The sequence below is a fragment of the Lampetra planeri genome, unplaced genomic scaffold (assembly GCF_965212315.1).
Source record: "Lampetra planeri unplaced genomic scaffold, kcLamPlan1.2.h2 scaffold_114, whole genome shotgun sequence".
NCBI classification, from domain to species: domain Eukaryota; kingdom Metazoa; phylum Chordata; class Hyperoartia; order Petromyzontiformes; family Petromyzontidae; genus Lampetra; species Lampetra planeri.
In genome coordinates this window covers 334,629-353,195 of record NW_027613851.1, presented here as the reverse complement: position 1 = coordinate 353,195, position 18,567 = coordinate 334,629, and the positions used below count along the sequence as shown (strand labels likewise).

General features: G+C 55.9%; 1 protein-coding gene across 1 annotated transcript in view; it reads right to left on the bottom strand.

The window, feature by feature from the left end:
• Nucleotides 1-18,567, bottom strand: part of LOC144738729 (carnitine O-acetyltransferase-like) — a 45,487-nt gene continuing 26,920 nt past the window's right edge. The window contains exons 8-15 of the mRNA XM_078621723.1: nucleotides 17,755-17,939; nucleotides 16,810-16,910; nucleotides 15,856-15,981; nucleotides 13,959-14,081; nucleotides 10,651-10,786; nucleotides 9,500-9,562; nucleotides 8,912-9,049; nucleotides 1-636 (exon numbers count right to left, since the gene is read on the bottom strand). Of these exons, the coding sequence (XP_078477849.1) occupies nucleotides 349-636; nucleotides 8,912-9,049; nucleotides 9,500-9,562; nucleotides 10,651-10,786; nucleotides 13,959-14,081; nucleotides 15,856-15,981; nucleotides 16,810-16,910; nucleotides 17,755-17,939 (1,160 nt within the window). The 3' untranslated portion in view covers nucleotides 1-348. The remainder of the gene's footprint in view (nucleotides 637-8,911; nucleotides 9,050-9,499; nucleotides 9,563-10,650; nucleotides 10,787-13,958; nucleotides 14,082-15,855; nucleotides 15,982-16,809; nucleotides 16,911-17,754; nucleotides 17,940-18,567) is intronic.

The following is an 18,567-nucleotide window of genomic DNA, read 5'->3' as shown; positions in this document are numbered from 1 at the left end:
TCACGGGACCCACCGCCAGTCCACCGCCGGGACGAAGGCCCTCCCCCGACGTCTTGGCCGGTCGTGTGACACCGCACGGCAACCGTGCCGCTCGACGCCGGTTGGTCAAGAAGCTCGCGAGGCGCTAACCGCCGTGCCGCCGTTCCCCCCTTCCCCCCACCCCCTCCCCGCCCCGTATCGGCGCGCATTTTAAGAGTTAAATCAGAACCCGCCAAAAAACATCGCAAGCTCGCAGTGTCGCAATGTCCCAAGGTCACATGGTCGCGAGGTCGCGCGGTTGCCAGGTTACGAGCTCGCAAAGGTAGCGAGATCGCGAGGCCGCAGGGAACCCCGGGCCGCCACTGCCGCTCACCACTGCGTGGCCTCCCACGGCGCACGCCGCGGCAACGCCCCGGCCTCACCGCCACCGCCACCGTCGCCGTCACCGGCACGTGGTGAGGGCGCCAGCAGCACGTCGTGCATGTCGCCGAACGCCGCCTCGACGGCGAGCGCCAGCGCCGAGGCGTGGGTGTGCCGGCAGCAGTGCAGCGCCGTCACGCTGATGGAGATGCGCGAGGCCTGCGGGTTGTAGCACACGCCGTAGCCGTCGGGCACCGCCGGGCCCTGGCACATCACCGCTTCCATGTGCGCGGGGACCTGGGGCACGGAGGGGGGGGACGATGTAGTTGAATAATCTGCAGGTCACCTTTCAGCACGTGTGTATGTGTGCTGAACTTCTTTAGCACCGCAGTACGTGGCCAACCACGCTAATCGGAGGTGAAGTGTTGAGTCTATGGGCAGTGTTGAGTCTATGGTGCAGTGTTGAGTCTATGGTGCAGTGTTGAGTCTATGGTGCAGTGTTGAGTCTATGGTGCAGTGTTGAGTCTATGGTGCAGTGTTGAGTCTATGGTGCAGTGTTGAGTCTATGGGCAGTGTTGAGTCTATGGTGCAGTGTTGAGTCTATGGTGCAGTGTTGAGTCTATGGGCGGTGTTGAGCCTATGGTGCAGTGTTGAGTCTATGGGCAGTGTTGAGTCTATGGGCAGTGTTGAGTCTATGGGCAGTGTTGAGTCTATGGGCAGTGTTGAGTCTATGGGCAGTGTTGAGTCTATGGGTAGTGTTGAGTCTATGGGTAGTGTTGAGTCTATGGGTAGTGTTGAGTCTATGGGCAGTGTTGAGTCTATGGACAGTGTTGAGTCTATGGGTAGTGTTGAGTCTATGGGTAGTGTTGAGTCTATGGGTAGTGTTGAGTCTATGGGCAGTGTTGAGTTTATGGGTAGTGTTGAGTCTATGGGCAGTGTTGAGTCTATGGACAGTGTTGAGTCTATGGGCAGTGTTGAGTCTATGGACAGTGTTGAGTCTATGGGCAGTGTTGAGTCTATGGGCAGTGTTGAGTCTATGGGCAGTGTTGAGTCTATGGGCAGTGTGTTGAGTCTATGGGCAGTGTTGAGTTTATGGCAGTGTTGAGTCTATGGGCAGTGTTGAGTCTATGGGTAGTGTTGAGTCTATGGGCAGTGTTGAGTCTGTGGGCAGTGTTGAGTCTATGGGTAGTGTTGAGTCTATGGGCAGTGTTGAGTCTATGGGCAGTGTTGAGTTTATGGCAGTGTTGAGTCTATGGGCAGTGTTGAGTCTATGGGTAGTGTTGAGTTTATGGCAGTGTTGAGTCTATGGGCAGTGTTGAGTCTATGGGTAGTGTTGAGTCTGTGGGCAGTGTTGAGTCTATGGGTAGTGTTGAGTCTATGGGCAGTGTTGAGTCTGTGGGCAGTGTTGAGTCTATGGGCAGTGTTGAGTCTATGGGCAGTGTTGAGTCTATGGGCAGTGTTGAGTCTATGGGCAGTGTTGAGTCTATGGGCAGTGTTGAGTCTATGGACAGTGTTGAGTCTATGGGTAGTGTTGAATCTATGGGCAGTGTTGAGTCTATGGGTGGTGTTGAGTCTATGGGCAGTGTTGGGTCTATGGGTAGTGTTGAGTCTATGGGCAGTGTTGAGTCTATGGGCAGTGTTGAGTCTATGGGCAGTGTTGAGTCTATGGGCAGTGTTGAGTCTATGGGTGGTGTTGAGTCTATGGGCAGTGTTGAGTCTATGGGCAGTGTTGAGTCTATGGGTGGTGTTGAGTCTATGGGCAGTGTTGAGTCTATGGGCAGTGTTGAGTCTATGGGTGGTGTTGAGTCTATGGGTAGTGTTGAGTCTATGGGTAGTGTTGAGTCTATGGGTAATGTTGAGTCTATGGGTAGTGTTGAGTCTATGGGCAGTGTTGAGTCTATGGGCAGTGTTGAGTCTATGGGTAGTGTTGAGTCTATGGGCAGTGTTGAGTTTATGGCAGTGTTGAGTCTATGGGCAGTGTTGAGTCTATGGGTAGTGTTGAGTCTATGGGCAGTGTTGAGTCTGTGGGCAGTGTTGAGTCTATGGGTAGTGTTGAGTCTATGGGCAGTGTTGAGTCTATGGGCAGTGTTGAGTTTATGGCAGTGTTGAGTCTATGGGCAGTGTTGAGTCTATGGGTAGTGTTGAGTCTGTGGGCAGTGTTGAGTCTATGGGTAGTGTTGAGTCTATGGGCAGTGTTGAGTCTATGGGTAGTGTTGAGTCAATGGGCAGTGTTGAGTCTGTGGGCAGTGTTGAGTCTATGGGTAGTGTTGAGTCTATGGGCAGTGTTGAGTCTATGGGTAGTGTTGAGTCTGTGGGCAGTGTTGAGTCTATGGGTAGTGTTGAGTCTATGGGCAGTGTTGAGTCTGTGGGCAGTGTTGAGTCTATGGGTAGTGTTGAGTCTATGGGTAGTGTTGAGTCTATGGGCAGTGTTGAGTCTATGGGCAGTGTTGAGTCTATGGGCAGTGTTGAGTCTATGGGTAGTGTTGAGTCTATGGGCAGTGTTGAGTCTATGGGCAGTGTTGAGTCTATGGGCAGTGTTGAGTCTATGGGTAGTGTTGAGTCTATGGGCAGTGTTGAGTCTATGGGCAGTGTTGAGTCTATGGGTAGTGTTGAGTCTATGGGCAGTGTTGAGTCTGTGAGCAGTGTTGAGTCTATGGGTAGTGTTGAGTCTATGGGCAGTGTTGAGTCTATGGGCAGTGTTGAGTCTATGGGCAGTGTTGAGTCTATGGGTAGTGTTGAGTCTATGGGCAGTGTTGAGTCTATGGGCAGTGTTGAGTCTATGGGTAGTGTTGAGTCTATGGGCAGTGTTGAGTCTATGGGCAGTGTTGAGTCTATGGGCAGTGTTGAGTCTATGGGTAGTGTTGAGTCTATGGGCAGTGTTGAGTCTGTGGGCAGTGTTGAGTCTGTGGGCAGTGTTGAGTGTATGGGTAGTGTTGAGTCTATGGGCAGTGTTGAGTCTATGGGCAGTGTTGAGTCGATGAGCAGTGTTGAGTCTATGGGCAGTGTTGAGTCTATGGGTAGTGTTGAGTCTGTGGGCAGTGTTGAGTCTATGGGTAGTGTTGAGTCTATGGGTAGTGTTGAGTCTGTGGGCAGTGTTGAGTCTATGGGTAGTGTTGAGTCTATGGGCAGTGTTGAGTCTATGGGTAGTGTTGAGTCAATGGGCAGTGTTGAGTCTGTGGGCAGTGTTGAGTCTATGGGTAGTGTTGAGTCTATGGGCAGTGTTGAGTCTATGGGTAGTGTTGAGTCTGTGGGCAGTGTTGAGTCTATGGGTAGTGTTGAGTCTATGGGCAGTGTTGAGTCTGTGGGCAGTGTTGAGTCTATGGGTAGTGTTGAGTCTATGGGTAGTGTTGAGTCTATGGGCAGTGTTGAGTCTATGGGCAGTGTTGAGTCTATGGGCAGTGTTGAGTCTATGGGTAGTGTTGAGTCTATGGGCAGTGTTGAGTCTATGGGCAGTGTTGAGTCTATGGGCAGTGTTGAGTCTATGGGTAGTGTTGAGTCTATGGGCAGTGTTGAGTCTATGGGCAGTGTTGAGTCTATGGGTAGTGTTGAGTCTATGGGCAGTGTTGAGTCTGTGAGCAGTGTTGAGTCTATGGGTAGTGTTGAGTCTATGGGCAGTGTTGAGTCTATGGGCAGTGTTGAGTCTATGGGCAGTGTTGAGTCTATGGGTAGTGTTGAGTCTATGGGCAGTGTTGAGTCTATGGGCAGTGTTGAGTCTATGGGTAGTGTTGAGTCTATGGGCAGTGTTGAGTCTATGGGCAGTGTTGAGTCTATGGGCAGTGTTGAGTCTATGGGTAGTGTTGAGTCTATGGGCAGTGTTGAGTCTGTGGGCAGTGTTGAGTCTGTGGGCAGTGTTGAGTGTATGGGTAGTGTTGAGTCTATGGGCAGTGTTGAGTCTATGGGCAGTGTTGAGTCTATGAGCAGTGTTGAGTCTATGGGCAGTGTTGAGTCTATGGGTAGTGTTGAGTCTATGGGCAGTGTTGAGTCTATGGGTAGTGTTGAGTCTGTGGGCAGTGTTGAGTCTATGGGTAGTGTTGAGTCTATGGGTAGTGTTGAGTCTGTGGGCAGTGTTGAGTCTATGGGTAGTGTTGAGTCAATGGGCAGTGTTGAGTCTGTGGGCAGTGTTGAGTCTATGGGGAGTGTTGAGTCTATGGGCAGTGTTGAGTCTATGGGTAGTGTTGAGTCTGTGGGCAGTGTTGAGTCTATGGGTAGTGTTGAGTCTATGGGCAGTGTTGAGTCTGTGGGCAGTGTTGAGTCTATGGGTAGTGTTGAGTCTATGGGTAGTGTTGAGTCTATGGGCAGTGTTGAGTCTATGGGCAGTGTTGAGTCTATGGGCAGTGTTGAGTCTATGGGTAGTGTTGAGTCTATGGGCAGTGTTGAGTCTATGGGCAGTGTTGAGTATATGGGTAGTGTTGAGTCTATGGGCAGTGTTGAGTCTATGGGCAGTGTTGAGTCTATGGGTAGTGTTGAGTCTATGGGCAGTGTTGAGTCTGTGAGCAGTGTTGAGTCTATGGGTAGTGTTGAGTCTATGGGCAGTGTTGAGTCTATGGGCAGTGTTGAGTCTATGGGCAGTGTTGAGTCTATGGGTAGTGTTGAGTCTATGGGCAGTGTTGAGTCTATGGGCAGTGTTGAGTCTATGGGTAGTGTTGAGTCTATGGGCAGTGTTGAGTCTATGGGCAGTGTTGAGTCTATGGGCAGTGTTGAGTCTATGGGTAGTGTTGAGTCTATGGGCAGTGTGGAGTCTGTGGGCAGTGTTGAGTCTGTGGGCAGTGTTGAGTGTATGGGTAGTGTTGAGTCTATGGGTAGTGTTGAGTCTATGGGCAGTGTTGAGTCTATGGGCAGTGTTGAGTCTATGGGCAGTGTTGAGTCTATGGGTAGTGTTGAGTCTATGGGCAGTGTTGAGTCTATGGGTAGTGTTGAGTCTATGGGCAGTGTTGAGTCTATGGGCAGTGTTGAGTTTATGGCAGTGTTGAGTCTATGGGCAGTGTTGAGTCTATGGGTAGTGTTGAGTCTGTGGGCAGTGTTGAGTCTATGGGTAGTGTTGAGTCTATGGGCAGTGTTGAGTCTATGGGTAGTGTTGAGTCAATGGGCAGTGTTGAGTCTGTGGGCAGTGTTGAGTCTATGGGTAGTGTTGAGTCTATGGGCAGTGTTGAGTCTATGGGTAGTGTTGAGTCTGTGGGCAGTGTTGAGTCTATGGGTAGTGTTGAGTCTATGGGCAGTGTTGAGTCTGTGGGCAGTGTTGAGTCTATGGGTAGTGTTGAGTCTATGGGCAGTGTTGAGTCTATGGGCAGTGTTGAGTCTATGGGCAGTGTTGAGTCTATGGGTAGTGTTGAGTCTATGGGCAGTGTTGAGTCTATGGGCAGTGTTGAGTCTATGGGCAGTGTTGAGTCTATGGGTAGTGTTGAGTCTATGGGCAGTGTTGAGTCTATGGGCAGTGTTGAGTCTATGGGTAGTGTTGAGTCTATGGGCAGTGTTGAGTCTGTGAGCAGTGTTGAGTCTATGGGTAGTGTTGAGTCTATGGGCAGTGTTGAGTCTATGGGCAGTGTTGAGTCTATGGGCAGTGTTGAGTCTATGGGTAGTGTTGAGTCTATGGGCAGTGTTGAGTCTATGGGCAGTGTTGAGTCTATGGGTAGTGTTGAGTCTATGGGCAGTGTTGAGTCTATGGGCAGTGTTGAGTCTATGGGCAGTGTTGAGTCTATGGGTAGTGTTGAGTCTATGGGCAGTGTTGAGTCTGTGGGCAGTGTTGAGTCTGTGGGCAGTGTTGAGTGTATGGGTAGTGTTGAGTCTATGGGCAGTGTTGAGTCTATGGGCAGTGTTGAGTCTATGAGCAGTGTTGAGTCTATGGGCAGTGTTGAGTCTATGGGTAGTGTTGAGTCTGTGGGCAGTGTTGAGTCTATGGGTAGTGTTGAGTCTATGGGTAGTGTTGAGTCTGTGGGCAGTGTTGAGTCTATGGGTAGTGTTGAGTCTATGGGCAGTGTTGAGTCTATGGGTAGTGTTGAGTCAATGGGCGGTGTTGAGTCTGTGGGCAGTGTTGAGTCTATGGGTAGTGTTGAGTCTATGGGCAGTGTTGAGTCTATGGGTAGTGTTGAGTCTGTGGGCAGTGTTGAGTCTATGGGTAGTGTTGAGTCTATGGGCAGTGTTGAGTCTGTGGGCAGTGTTGAGTCTATGGGTAGTGTTGAGTCTATGGGTAGTGTTGAGTCTATGGGCAGTGTTGAGTCTATGGGCAGTGTTGAGTCTATGGGCAGTGTTGAGTCTATGGGTAGTGTTGAGTCTATGGGTAGTGTTGAGTCTATGGGCAGTGTTGAGTCTATGGGCAGTGTTGAGTCTATGGGCAGTGTTGAGTCTATGGGTAGTGTTGAGTCTATGGGCAGTGTTGAGTCTATGGGCAGTGTTGAGTCTATGGGTAGTGTTGAGTCTATGGGCAGTGTTGAGTCTGTGAGCAGTGTTGAGTCTATGGGTAGTGTTGAGTCTATGGGCAGTGTTGAGTCTATGGGCAGTGTTGAGTCTATGGGCAGTGTTGAGTCTATGGGTAGTGTTGAGTCTATGGGCAGTGTTGAGTCTATGGGCAGTGTTGAGTCTATGGGTAGTGTTGAGTCTATGGGCAGTGTTGAGTCTATGGGCAGTGTTGAGTCTATGGGCAGTGTTGAGTCTATGGGTAGTGTTGAGTCTATGGGCAGTGTTGAGTCTGTGGGCAGTGTTGAGTCTGTGGGCAGTGTTGAGTGTATGGGTAGTGTTGAGTCTATGGGCAGTGTTGAGTCTATGGGCAGTGTTGAGTCTATGAGCAGTGTTGAGTCTATGGGCAGTGTTGAGTCTATGGGTAGTGTTGAGTCTATGGGCAGTGTTGAGTCTATGGGTAGTGTTGAGTCTGTGGGCAGTGTTGAGTCTATGGGTAGTGTTGAGTCTATGGGTAGTGTTGAGTCTGTGGGCAGTGTTGAGTCTATGGGTAGTGTTGAGTCTATGGGCAGTGTTGAGTCTATGGGTAGTGTTGAGTCAATGGGCAGTGTTGAGTCTGTGGGCAGTGTTGAGTCTATGGGTAGTGTTGAGTCTATGGGCAGTGTTGAGTCTATGGGTAGTGTTGAGTCTGTGGGCAGTGTTGAGTCTATGGGTAGTGTTGAGTCTATGGGCAGTGTTGAGTCTGTGGGCAGTGTTGAGTCTATGGGTAGTGTGGAGTCTATGGGTAGTGTTGAGTCTATGGGCAGTGTTGAGTCTATGGGCAGTGTTGAGTCTATGGGCAGTGTTGAGTCTATGGGTAGTGTTGAGTCTATGGGCAGTGTTGAGTCTATGGGCAGTGTTGAGTCTATGGGCAGTGTTGAGTATATGGGTAGTGTTGAGTCTATGGGCAGTGTTGAGTCTATGGGCAGTGTTGAGTCTATGGGTAGTGTTGAGTCTATGGGCAGTGTTGAGTCTGTGAGCAGTGTTGAGTCTATGGGTAGTGTTGAGTCTATGGGCAGTGTTGAGTCTATGGGCAGTGTTGAGTCTATGGGTAGTGTTGAGTCTATGGGCAGTGTTGAGTCTATGGGCAGTGTTGAGTCTATGGGTAGTGTTGAGTCTATGGGCAGTGTTGAGTCTATGGGCAGTGTTGAGTCTATGGGTAGTGTTGAGTCTATGGGCAGTGTTGAGTCTGTGGGCAGTGTTGAGTCTGTGGGCAGTGTTGAGTGTATGGGTAGTGTTGAGTCTATGGGTAGTGTTGAGTCTATGGGCAGTGTTGAGTCTATGGGCAGTGTTGAGTCTATGGGCAGTGTTGAGTCTATGGGTAGTGTTGAGTCTATGGGCAGTGTTGAGTCTGTGGGCAGTGTTGAGTCTGTGGGCAGTGTTGAGTGTATGGGTAGTGTTGAGTCTATGGGCAGTGTTGAGTCTATGGGCAGTGTTGAGTCTATGAGCAGTGTTGAGTCTATGGGCAGTGTTGAGTCTATGGGCAGTGTTGAGTCTATGGGTAGTGTTGAGTCTGTGGGCAGTGTTGAGTGTATGGGTAGTGTTGAGTCTATGGGCAGTGTTGAGTCTGTGGGCAGTGTTGAGTCTATGGGTAGTGTTGAGTCTATGGGCAGTGTTGAGTCTGTGGGCAGTGTTGAGTCTATGGTTCAGTGTTAGAGAATACAAACTGCAAGCAAGGGTCGAGAATCGAACCCGGGAACTACTTTGCAAGCGAGGAATAACCGTTACCACTCCTCGCCTAGGTGACCTGTGACCTGTGCCTGTTGTGCCCCGGTGCGGCCCGCACCTCAGAGGTCGCAACCGGGTACCCGATACCCGTACCCTACCCGATACCCGGCTACCCGTACCCGGCCGGCCGGGTACGGGTAGCCGGGTATCGGGTAGGCCGTGACTCACTGGTGAGTCACCGTTTGTCACTCATTTCCCAACGTCTTGTCTCTTCTCACAATTCAAGTTCCTAGAATCAACCCACCCGCGCCTGCAACATTGCTTCATCCCAGAGGTCGCAATCAGGTACCCGATACCCATACCCTACCCGTACCCGGTCGGGTACAGGTACGGCCGGGTACGGGTACCCGTCTGCGACCCTGGTGCGGCCGGGTACGGGAAAGGAATCAAAACCCGTTTGCGACCTCTGCCGCACCTGCTTGGTGAAGAGGCGGAAGTGCGTGGCGATGGCGTAGGAGGTGTCCATGTAGAGCTGCGGCACGCTGTGGCCGTCCGCGATGGCCTGCAGCTTCAGGCCCAGCAGGTGGGCGTCTATAGCCTGGCCCGTCATAGCCTGACACACACACACACACACAAAGATCCCCCGTGCAGCCTTAATCGACTGTAGGGGCACGTGCTGTTAGCGAGCGCCTATGAAGGCCGGCACGGCACACGAGGGGGTGGGTCGCCAGCATCACGCCCTGCTAACTTTGTCTCCTGAGTGGCGATGTTTACTGCACACGGCACCAGGTACTCATTTGAGGCTGAGTCGACCTAGGGGAGGCCCATGACCGGTTCAGATAATCGTGACCGGTGTTGGCCGTGAGCCGGATTCGAACTCGGGTCGCTGGCTTCGTAGCGCACCGTGGCGCTAACCGCTACACCACCAGACTAAGATCCCCCGTGTAGCCTTAATAGACTGTTGGGGCAAGTGCTGTTAGCGAGCACCTACGAAGGCCGGCACGGCACACGAGGCGCTACCCCGAACCCGTCCCGGCTCCAGCCGGCGCGGCGAGCTCCCCACCTGCTCCGTGGCCTCCACGTGAGTCTGGATCGCCGCCCTCAGCAGCGCCAGCTTCTCGGCGTCCTGCGATCACGACATCACAGCGTCACAAACACACAGTGTCACCAGCACACACACACACACAGCGTCACCAGCACACACACAACGTCACCAGCACACACACATACAGCGTCACAAACACAGAGTGTCACCAGCACACACACACAACATCACCAGCACACACACACACACACACACGCGCACACACACAGCATGACCAGCACACACACACAGTGTCACCAGCACACACACACACACACGTGCACACACACACACAGCATGACCAGCACACACACACAGCATCACCAGCACACACACACACAGCGTCACCAGCACACACATAACGTCACCAGCACACACACATACAGCGTCACCAACACACACACACAGCGTCACCAGCACACACACACAGCGTCACCAGCACACACACACACACAGCGTCACCAGCACACACACATACAGCGTCACCAGCACACACACACACACAGCGTCACCAGCACACACACACAGCATCACCAGCACACACACACACACAGCGTCACCAACACACACACACACACACAGCGTCACCAACACACACACACACACACAGCATGACCAGCATACACACACACACAGCGTCACCAGCACACACACAACGTTACCAGCACACACACACAGCGTCACCAGCACACACACACACACACACAGAGTCACCAGCACACACACACACACACAACGTCACCAGCACACACACACAGCGTCACCAGCACACACACACACACAGCGTCACCAGCACACACACACACACACAGCGTCACCAGCACACACACACACACACACCGTCACCAGCACACACACACACACCGTCACCAGCACACACACACAGCGTCACCAGGGCACACACACACACACAGCGTCACCAGCACACACACACACCCAGCGTCACCAGCACACACACACACACAGCGTCACCAGCACACACACACACACACCGTCATCAGCACACACACACACACAGCGTCACCAGCACACGCACACACACACCGCCACCAACACACACACACACACAGCGTCACCAACACACACACACACCGTCATCAGCACACACACGCAACCACAACAACGTGTACCGGAGTGTCGGGGCTGTCGAAGGCCTCCACGAAGCGCAGCGAGTGTGAGGAGGTGGAGCGGACAATGTCGGTGCGGCCCAGGTGGAACATCCGCGTGGTGGCGCTCTCGCTGGTGGAGCACACCCCGCCGTGCAGCCTGCGCACACAGCCACCAGAGGGCGCTCACTCACCTCCCTACCCACCCACCCGCTCACCCACCCGCTCGCCCACTCACTCACTCACCCACCCACCCACTCACTCGCTCACTCACTCACTCTCGCTGGTGGAGCACACCCCGCCGTGCAGCCTGCGCACACACAGCCACCAGAGGCGCTCACTCACCTCCCCACCCACTCACTCACTCGCTCACCTCCTCACCCACCCACCCACTCACCCACTCACCCACTCACTCACTCGCGCTGGTGGAGCACACCCCGCCGTGCAGCCTGCGCACACACAGCCACCAGAGGCGCTCACTCACCTCCCCACCCACCCACCCACTCACTCGCTCACTCACTCACTCACTCACCCACTCACCCACCCACTCACTCTCGCTGGTGGAGCACACCCCGCCGTGCAGCCTGCACACACAGCCACCAGAGGCGCTCACTCACCTCCCCACCCACCCACCCACCCGCTCGCCCACTCACTCACTCACCCACCCACCCACTCACTCGCTCACTCACCCACTCTCGCTGGTGGAGCACACCCCGCCGTGCAGCCTGCACACACAGCCACCAGAGGCGCTCACTCACCTCCCCACCCACCCACCCGCTCACCCACTCACTCGCCCGCTCACCCACTCACTCGCCCGCTCACTCACTCACCCACCCACCCACTCACTCACTCACTCACTCACCCACCCACCCACCCGCTCGCTCACTCACCTCCCCGCCCACCCGCTCACTCACTCACTCACCCACCCACCCACCCGCTCGCCCACTCACTCACTCACTCACCCACCCACTCACTCACTCACTCACCCACCCACCCACTCACTCACTCACCCACCCACCCACCCGCTCGCTCACTCACCTCCCCGCCCACCCACTCACTCACCTCCCCACCCACCCACCCACCCGCTCGCCCACTCACTCACTCACTCACCCACCCACTCACTCACTCACTCACCCACCCACTCACTCTCGCTGGTGGAGCACACCCCGCCGTGCAGCCTGCACACACAGCCACCAGAGGCGCTCACTCACCTCCCTACCCACCCACCCGCCCACCCACTCACTCGCCCGCTCACTCACTCACCCACCCACCCACTCACTCGCTCACTCACCTCCCCACCCACCCACCCGCTAGCTCACTCACTCACTCGCTCGCTCACTCACTCGCCCACCCACCTCCCCGCCCACCCACTCACTCACCTCCCCACCCACTCACTCACTCGCCCACCCACCTCCCCGCCCACCCACTCACTCACCCGCTCACTCACCTACCCACCCACCCACTCACTCGCTCACTCCCTCCCTCACCCCCTCACCTCGCCCACCCTCTCTCTCGCTCACTCCCTCCCTCACCCACTCACTCACCCACTCACCTCGCCCGCTCACTCGCTCACTCACCCACCCACTCACTCACCCACTCACCCACTCACCCGCTCACTCACCCACTCACCCACTCACTCACCCACTCACTCGCTCACTCACTCACCCGCTCACTCACTCACCCACTCACCCACTCACCCACCCACTCACTCACCCACTCACCCACCCACTCACTCGCGCTGGTGGAGCACACCCCGCCGTGCAGCCTGCACACACAGCCACCAGAGGCGCTCACTCGCCTCCCCACCCACCCGCTCACTCGCCCGCTCACTCACCTCCCCACCCACCCGCTCACTCGCCCGCTCACTCACCTCCCCACCCACCCGCCCGCTCGCTCACTCACCTAGCCCACCTACCCACCCGCTCACTCACCTCCCCGCCCACCCACCCACTCACTCACTCACTCACTCACTCACTCGCCCGCCCGCCCACTCGCTCACTCACCTAGCCCACCTACCCACCCGCTCACTCACTCACCTAGCCCACCTACCCACCCGCTCACTCACCTCCCCGCCCACCCACCCGCTCACTCACTCGCTCGCCCGCCCGCTCGCTCGCTCACTCACCTAGCCCACCTACCCACCCGCTCACTCACCTCCCTGCCCACCCACCCACTCACTCACCTCCCTGCCCACCCACCCACTCACTCACTCGCTCGCCCGCCCGCTCGCTCACTCACCTAGCCCACCTACCCACCCGCTCACTCACCTCCCCGCCCACCCACCCACTCACTCACTCGCTCGCCCACCCGCCCACTCACCTCGCCCACTCACCTCCCTACCCACTCACTCGCTTGCCCGCCCGCTCACTCACCTCGCCCGCCCACCCGCCCGCCCGCCCGCCCACTCGCTCACTCCCTCACCCACTCACTCGCCCGCCCGCTCACTCACCTGTTCGCTCGCCCGCCCGCCCACTCGCTCACTCCCTCCCTCACCCACTCACTCGCCCGCCCGCTCACTCACCTGTTCGCTCGCTCGTCCGCTCACTCGCACGCCCACCCACTCGTCCGCTCACTCGCACGCCCACTCACTCGCTCAATCACTCGCTTGCTCACTCACCTCGCCCGCCCACTAACTCACTCACTCACCTCGCTTGCCCACTCACTCGTCCGCTCACTCGCCCGCTCCCTCGCACACCCACTCGCTCGCCCACTCACCCGCTCGCCGACTCAACCACTCGCCCACTCACCCACTCAGTCACCTATTCGCTCACCCACCCACCCACCCACTCGCCCGCCCGCTCACTCACCTCCCCACCCACCCACCCACTCACTCACCTCCCCACCCACCCACCCACTCACTCGCTCACTGCCTCACCCACTCACTCACTCGCTCACTGCCTCACCCACTCACTCACCTTGCCCGCCTGCCCACCCACCCACTCACTTGTCCGCTCACTCGCACGCCCACTCACTTGTCCGCCCACTCACACGCCCACTCGCCCACTCGCCCGCTCGCCCACTCACCCACTCGCCCACTCACCCAGAAACTCACTCACCTACTCAGTCCACCACCCACAAAATCATTCATTCACGCACTCACTCACTCACTCCCCGACTCGCTCACTTCACGATCCACGCACTCGCAACACTCACTCACTTAACCATCCACCCACTGACTGACTCACCCACCCAATCACCGAATCACTCACTCGGCTACTCATTCGCTCATCCCACCCACCCTCTCCTCCATCACCGACCTGCCCACACCGATTTACATAACCACTCGTTCACCCACTCACCCCGTCACCTCCACACCCACCACCAGCGCCCACCTGTAGTACGCGAGCTGCAGCGCCATCTGGATGAAGGCGTCGGGGCTGAGGCCCTGCTGCTTGAGGAAGTCCTTGCCGAACCTCCGGTAGACCAGGCAGCGGATGTCCAGGTCACCCACCTGGCTGTGGGGGTCGGCCAGAACGTTTTAATACTCGCCACCGCACGGCATTGTGGGATGATGACGACGATGGCGACGACGATGACAATGATGACGACGATGATGACGATTATGATAATGACCATGATGACGACGATGATGACGATGACAATGACGATGATGACGATGATGACGACAATGATGACGACAATGATGACGATGATGACAATGATGATGATGACGATGATGATAATGACGATGATGATTACAATGATGACGACGACGACGATGATTACCATGATGACGGTGACAATGACGATGACAATGACGGTGACAATGACGATGACAATGACGATGACGACGTTGACAATGACGATGACAATGACGATGACGGTGACAATGACGGTGACAATGACGGTGACAATGACGGTGACAATGACGGTGACAATGACGGTGACAATGACGGTGACAATGACGATGACGACGATGACAATGACGATGACGACGATAATTCTGCAGGGAGTAATGCTGATGCTGTTGCTGATGCTGATAACCACGGTGACGATGACTGTGATGCGGACGTCGCTGATAAATCTGTCCCTGCTGCTGGTGATGATTATGACGCTGCTGCTGCTGCTGCTGATGCTGCTGCTGCTGATGCTGCTGATGCTGCTGATGCTGCTGCTGATGATTGTGATGACCATGATGATGGGAGTGCTGTTTCAAACGTTGCTCTTGCGGGCTGCTGTTGCTGCTGCTGCTGCTGATAATTATCAAGATGCTCTTGCTGCTGATGGTGCAGAAGATTATTAAGCTGAACTATTTTACTAGGAAAGGGTCCACTGACCTATACAGCTCTTTTTCAGAAACTACCTGGTCACAAACGACAGATCAAAGAGGCGGTGGCTTGTCACGTGCAAATTGACAGCAGCCAAATGCTCTGAACGCGTGAAGTTGATTCAAAATGGGGACGGGAAAAAACCGGAGCACTCGGAGAAAAATAAATCCTTTGACGGATTGTATTTGACGCAAGCATGCTCACGGCCGTTTTCGTGACCCTCGGAGGAGGGCCCGGAGAAAAAAATACACGCGACCACGGGAAGAGAGACACTTCCAAATATACAGCAGCAGGCGTCAGGGTCGGGATCGAACCCACGACCTCCTGCACACCAGGCGAGGAAGTTAACATCTCCTAGCCACCGTGATGATGATGAGAGAGACACGCAAACTCCAAATAAACAGGTGTCAGGGTCGGGATCGAACCCACGATCTTCCTGTATATCGGGCGAGGTAGTTAACATCTCCTAGCCACCGTGTTGATGAGAGAAAGAGACACAGAAACTCCAAATATACAGCAGCAGGCGTCAGGGTCGCGATCGAACCCACGACCTCCTGTACACCAGGCGAGGTAGTTAACATCTCCTAGCCACCACGTTCAGCTAGCCACGGACGACAAAGCCGACGGTGCTGCTGATGCTGCTGATGCTGCTGCTGCTGATGCTGCTGCTGCTGATGATGCTGCTGCTACTGCTGCTGCTGCTGCTGCTGCTGCTACTGCTGCTGATGCTGCTGCTGCTGCTACTGCTGCTGCTGATGCTGCTGATGCTGCTGCTGCTGCTGATGCTGCTGATGCTGCTGCTGCTGCTGCTGCTGCTGATGCTGCTGCTGCTGATGCTGCTGATGCTGCTGATGCTGCTGATGCTGCTGATGCTGCTGCTACTGCTGCTGCTGTTGCTGCTACGATGACGACGATATCCGCGACTGATGAGGGCGACGACGGTGACCCGGGGCTCGCTCACATGTCCAGGTGGACCTTGGCCGACTCGATGAGGTCCTTCACGTCCGAGTTGATGTTGAAGTAGAGCTTCCGCGGGGTCTCCAGGCTCGCCGCGCTCGAACGCGGCTCCTCCCACTGCTGCTGCTGGCTGCGAACGAAAGTGTAATAAAGTGTAATGAAGGACTTTGTCACATAATTCTAGATTTGAAGCTTTCGTGACTGCAAGTATTCACATTCTTGGGTTTTTTCGGTAAAGTCACGTGGGTCAAAAAATTTAAATTAATAAAAGTAAAATAAAAATAAATAAAAATTAAAAATCACGACGTTTCGGAGGCAACACAAGCTTCCGTCTTCAGGTGGAACCGTCACAGCACGCTCGCTGTATCAAGTAAATGAGAGATTCCAAGAGATACTACTCTCATCATCATCACGGTGGCTAGGAGATGTTAACTACCTCGCCTGGTGGACAGGAGGTTGTGGGTTCCATCCTGACCCTGACGCCTGCTGCTGTGTATTTAGAGTTTGCGTGCCTCTCTCTCTCATCATCATCACGGTGGCTAGGAGATGTTAACCACCTCGCCTGGTGGACAGGAGGTTGTGGGTTCCATCCTGATCCTGACGCCTGCTGCTGTATATTTGGAGTTTGTACATACGTACATACGAACTGCGAGAAGGGGCTCCTAGGTTCGCTTCCCGACCCGGCTGCCTCTCAAAGTTTCTGTTCCGTGTCCGTCGTGAATGACCGCGCGCGTTTCCGAACCGCGCCGTCGCGTCAGGAAGTAAACGCACGCCGATCAAACACGCCCTGCCCTAGGCCCCATCGTTGCACCCCCCTTGATGTGCCTCATCGCAGCGCCCTGCAATGGGCCCCATCCCTGTGCCTCATCGCAGCGCCCCATCGCTGCATCCCATCGCCACGCCCTGCCATAGGCCCCATCGCTGCGCCCCATCGTCGTGGCCCATCGCGCTTACTCACCAGTCGGCCACTGCGTAGTCGGCAATGCGCATGATGGGCACGCCCTCGGCCACGCCGCGCTCATACAGCAGCCCGCATGTGCCGTCCTCGCCCACCACAAACTAGGAGGAGGAGGGGGGGGGTGGCACAGAATGGGGGGGGGGGGGGGGGGGTGCGGCAACGGGGCAGCACAGACACACACAGAGACAGCGATGGAGCGATGAGTTCATGGGCAGGAGTGCCGGGTGGATCGCAATACCATCTCATCACGTGGCAAAACAAAGATCCCTGTGTAGCCTTAACAGACTGTAGGGGCAAGTGCTGTTAGCGAGCACCTATGAGGGGTGGGTCGCCAGCACCACGCCCGGCCGCCTTTGTCTCCCCAGTGGCGATGTTTACTACACACCGCACCCGGTACTCGTGTGAGGCTGAGTCGACCTAGGGGAGGCCCAGGACCGGTTCAGATAATCGTCACCGGTGTTGGCAGTGAGCAGGAATCGAACTCGGGTTGCCGGGTTCGTAGCGTGGCGCGCTGACCGCTGGACCACCGCTCAACACACGCACACTCAACAAGAACAACAACCGCCATTCGCCACTAAGTGGCGGTGACGTCACCACGACGCTTGTGCCAGGCCATGTGCACCTTGAGGCTACCACGTGAAGTGTCGAACACCCGCTGGCAGGAGGTCACGGGGCAGACCCAGCAGGTGCCACGTGTCGACTGACCGAGATGACCGAGATGACTGGCTGATGTACCACCTGTGCCCCCTACTGTACCAACTTGCTGTGCTTTAGCCACCTGGCGCTCTGCTCGTTGTTGTGAGCGTCGCTCCTCCGCCCTCCGTTGTTGTTGGAGGGCGACTGCCTCCAACTGCCCAGTAGCGTCCTTCACGAGCCTCCTCCACAGAGGCCGATCTTGACACCGCTGGTACAGACACACACAGACACACACACGCACGCACGCACCTGCAGCGTCTTGTCGAACCAGCGGTTGCCCGAGTTGGCGCGGCTGCCGCCCCCGTGCAGGATCTCCGCCGACATGCGGCTCAGCTGCATGTCCTCCTCCCCCGTGGTGGGCGGCATCGGCGCGTCCAGGCACACGGCGAAGATGCTCTGCTGGATGACGCGCGTCGACTCGCGGTTCAGCTTGTCTGCGACGTGTCACACACACAGGGCAGAGGGCACGTGTCACACACACAGGGCAGAGGGCACGTGTCACACACACAGGGCAGAGGGCACGTGTCACACACACAGGGCAGAGGGCACGTGTCACACACAGGGCAGAGGGCACGTGTCACACACACAGGGCAGAGGGCACGTGTCACACACACAGGGCAGAGGGCACGTGTCACACACACAGGGCAGAGGGCACGTGTCACACGCAGGGCAGAGGGCACGTGTCACACACAGGGCAGAGGGCACGTGTCACACGCAGGGCAGAGGGCACGTGTCACACACAGGGCAGAGGGCACGTGTCACACACAGGGCAGAGGGCACGTGTCACACGCAGGGCAGAGGGCACGTGTCACACACAGGGCAGAGGGCACGTGTCACACACAGGGCAGAGGGCACGTGTCACACGCAGGGCAGAGGGCACGTGTCACACACACAGGGCAGAGGGCACGTGTCACACGCATGTAGGGGCAAGTGCTGTTGGCGAGGACCCGCACGGCACACGAGGGGTGGGTGGGCCAGCAGCACCACGCCCGGCCGCCTTTGTCTCCCCACCGGCTGCCCGCCAGACGTCGCAACCGGGTACCCGATACCCGTACCCTACCC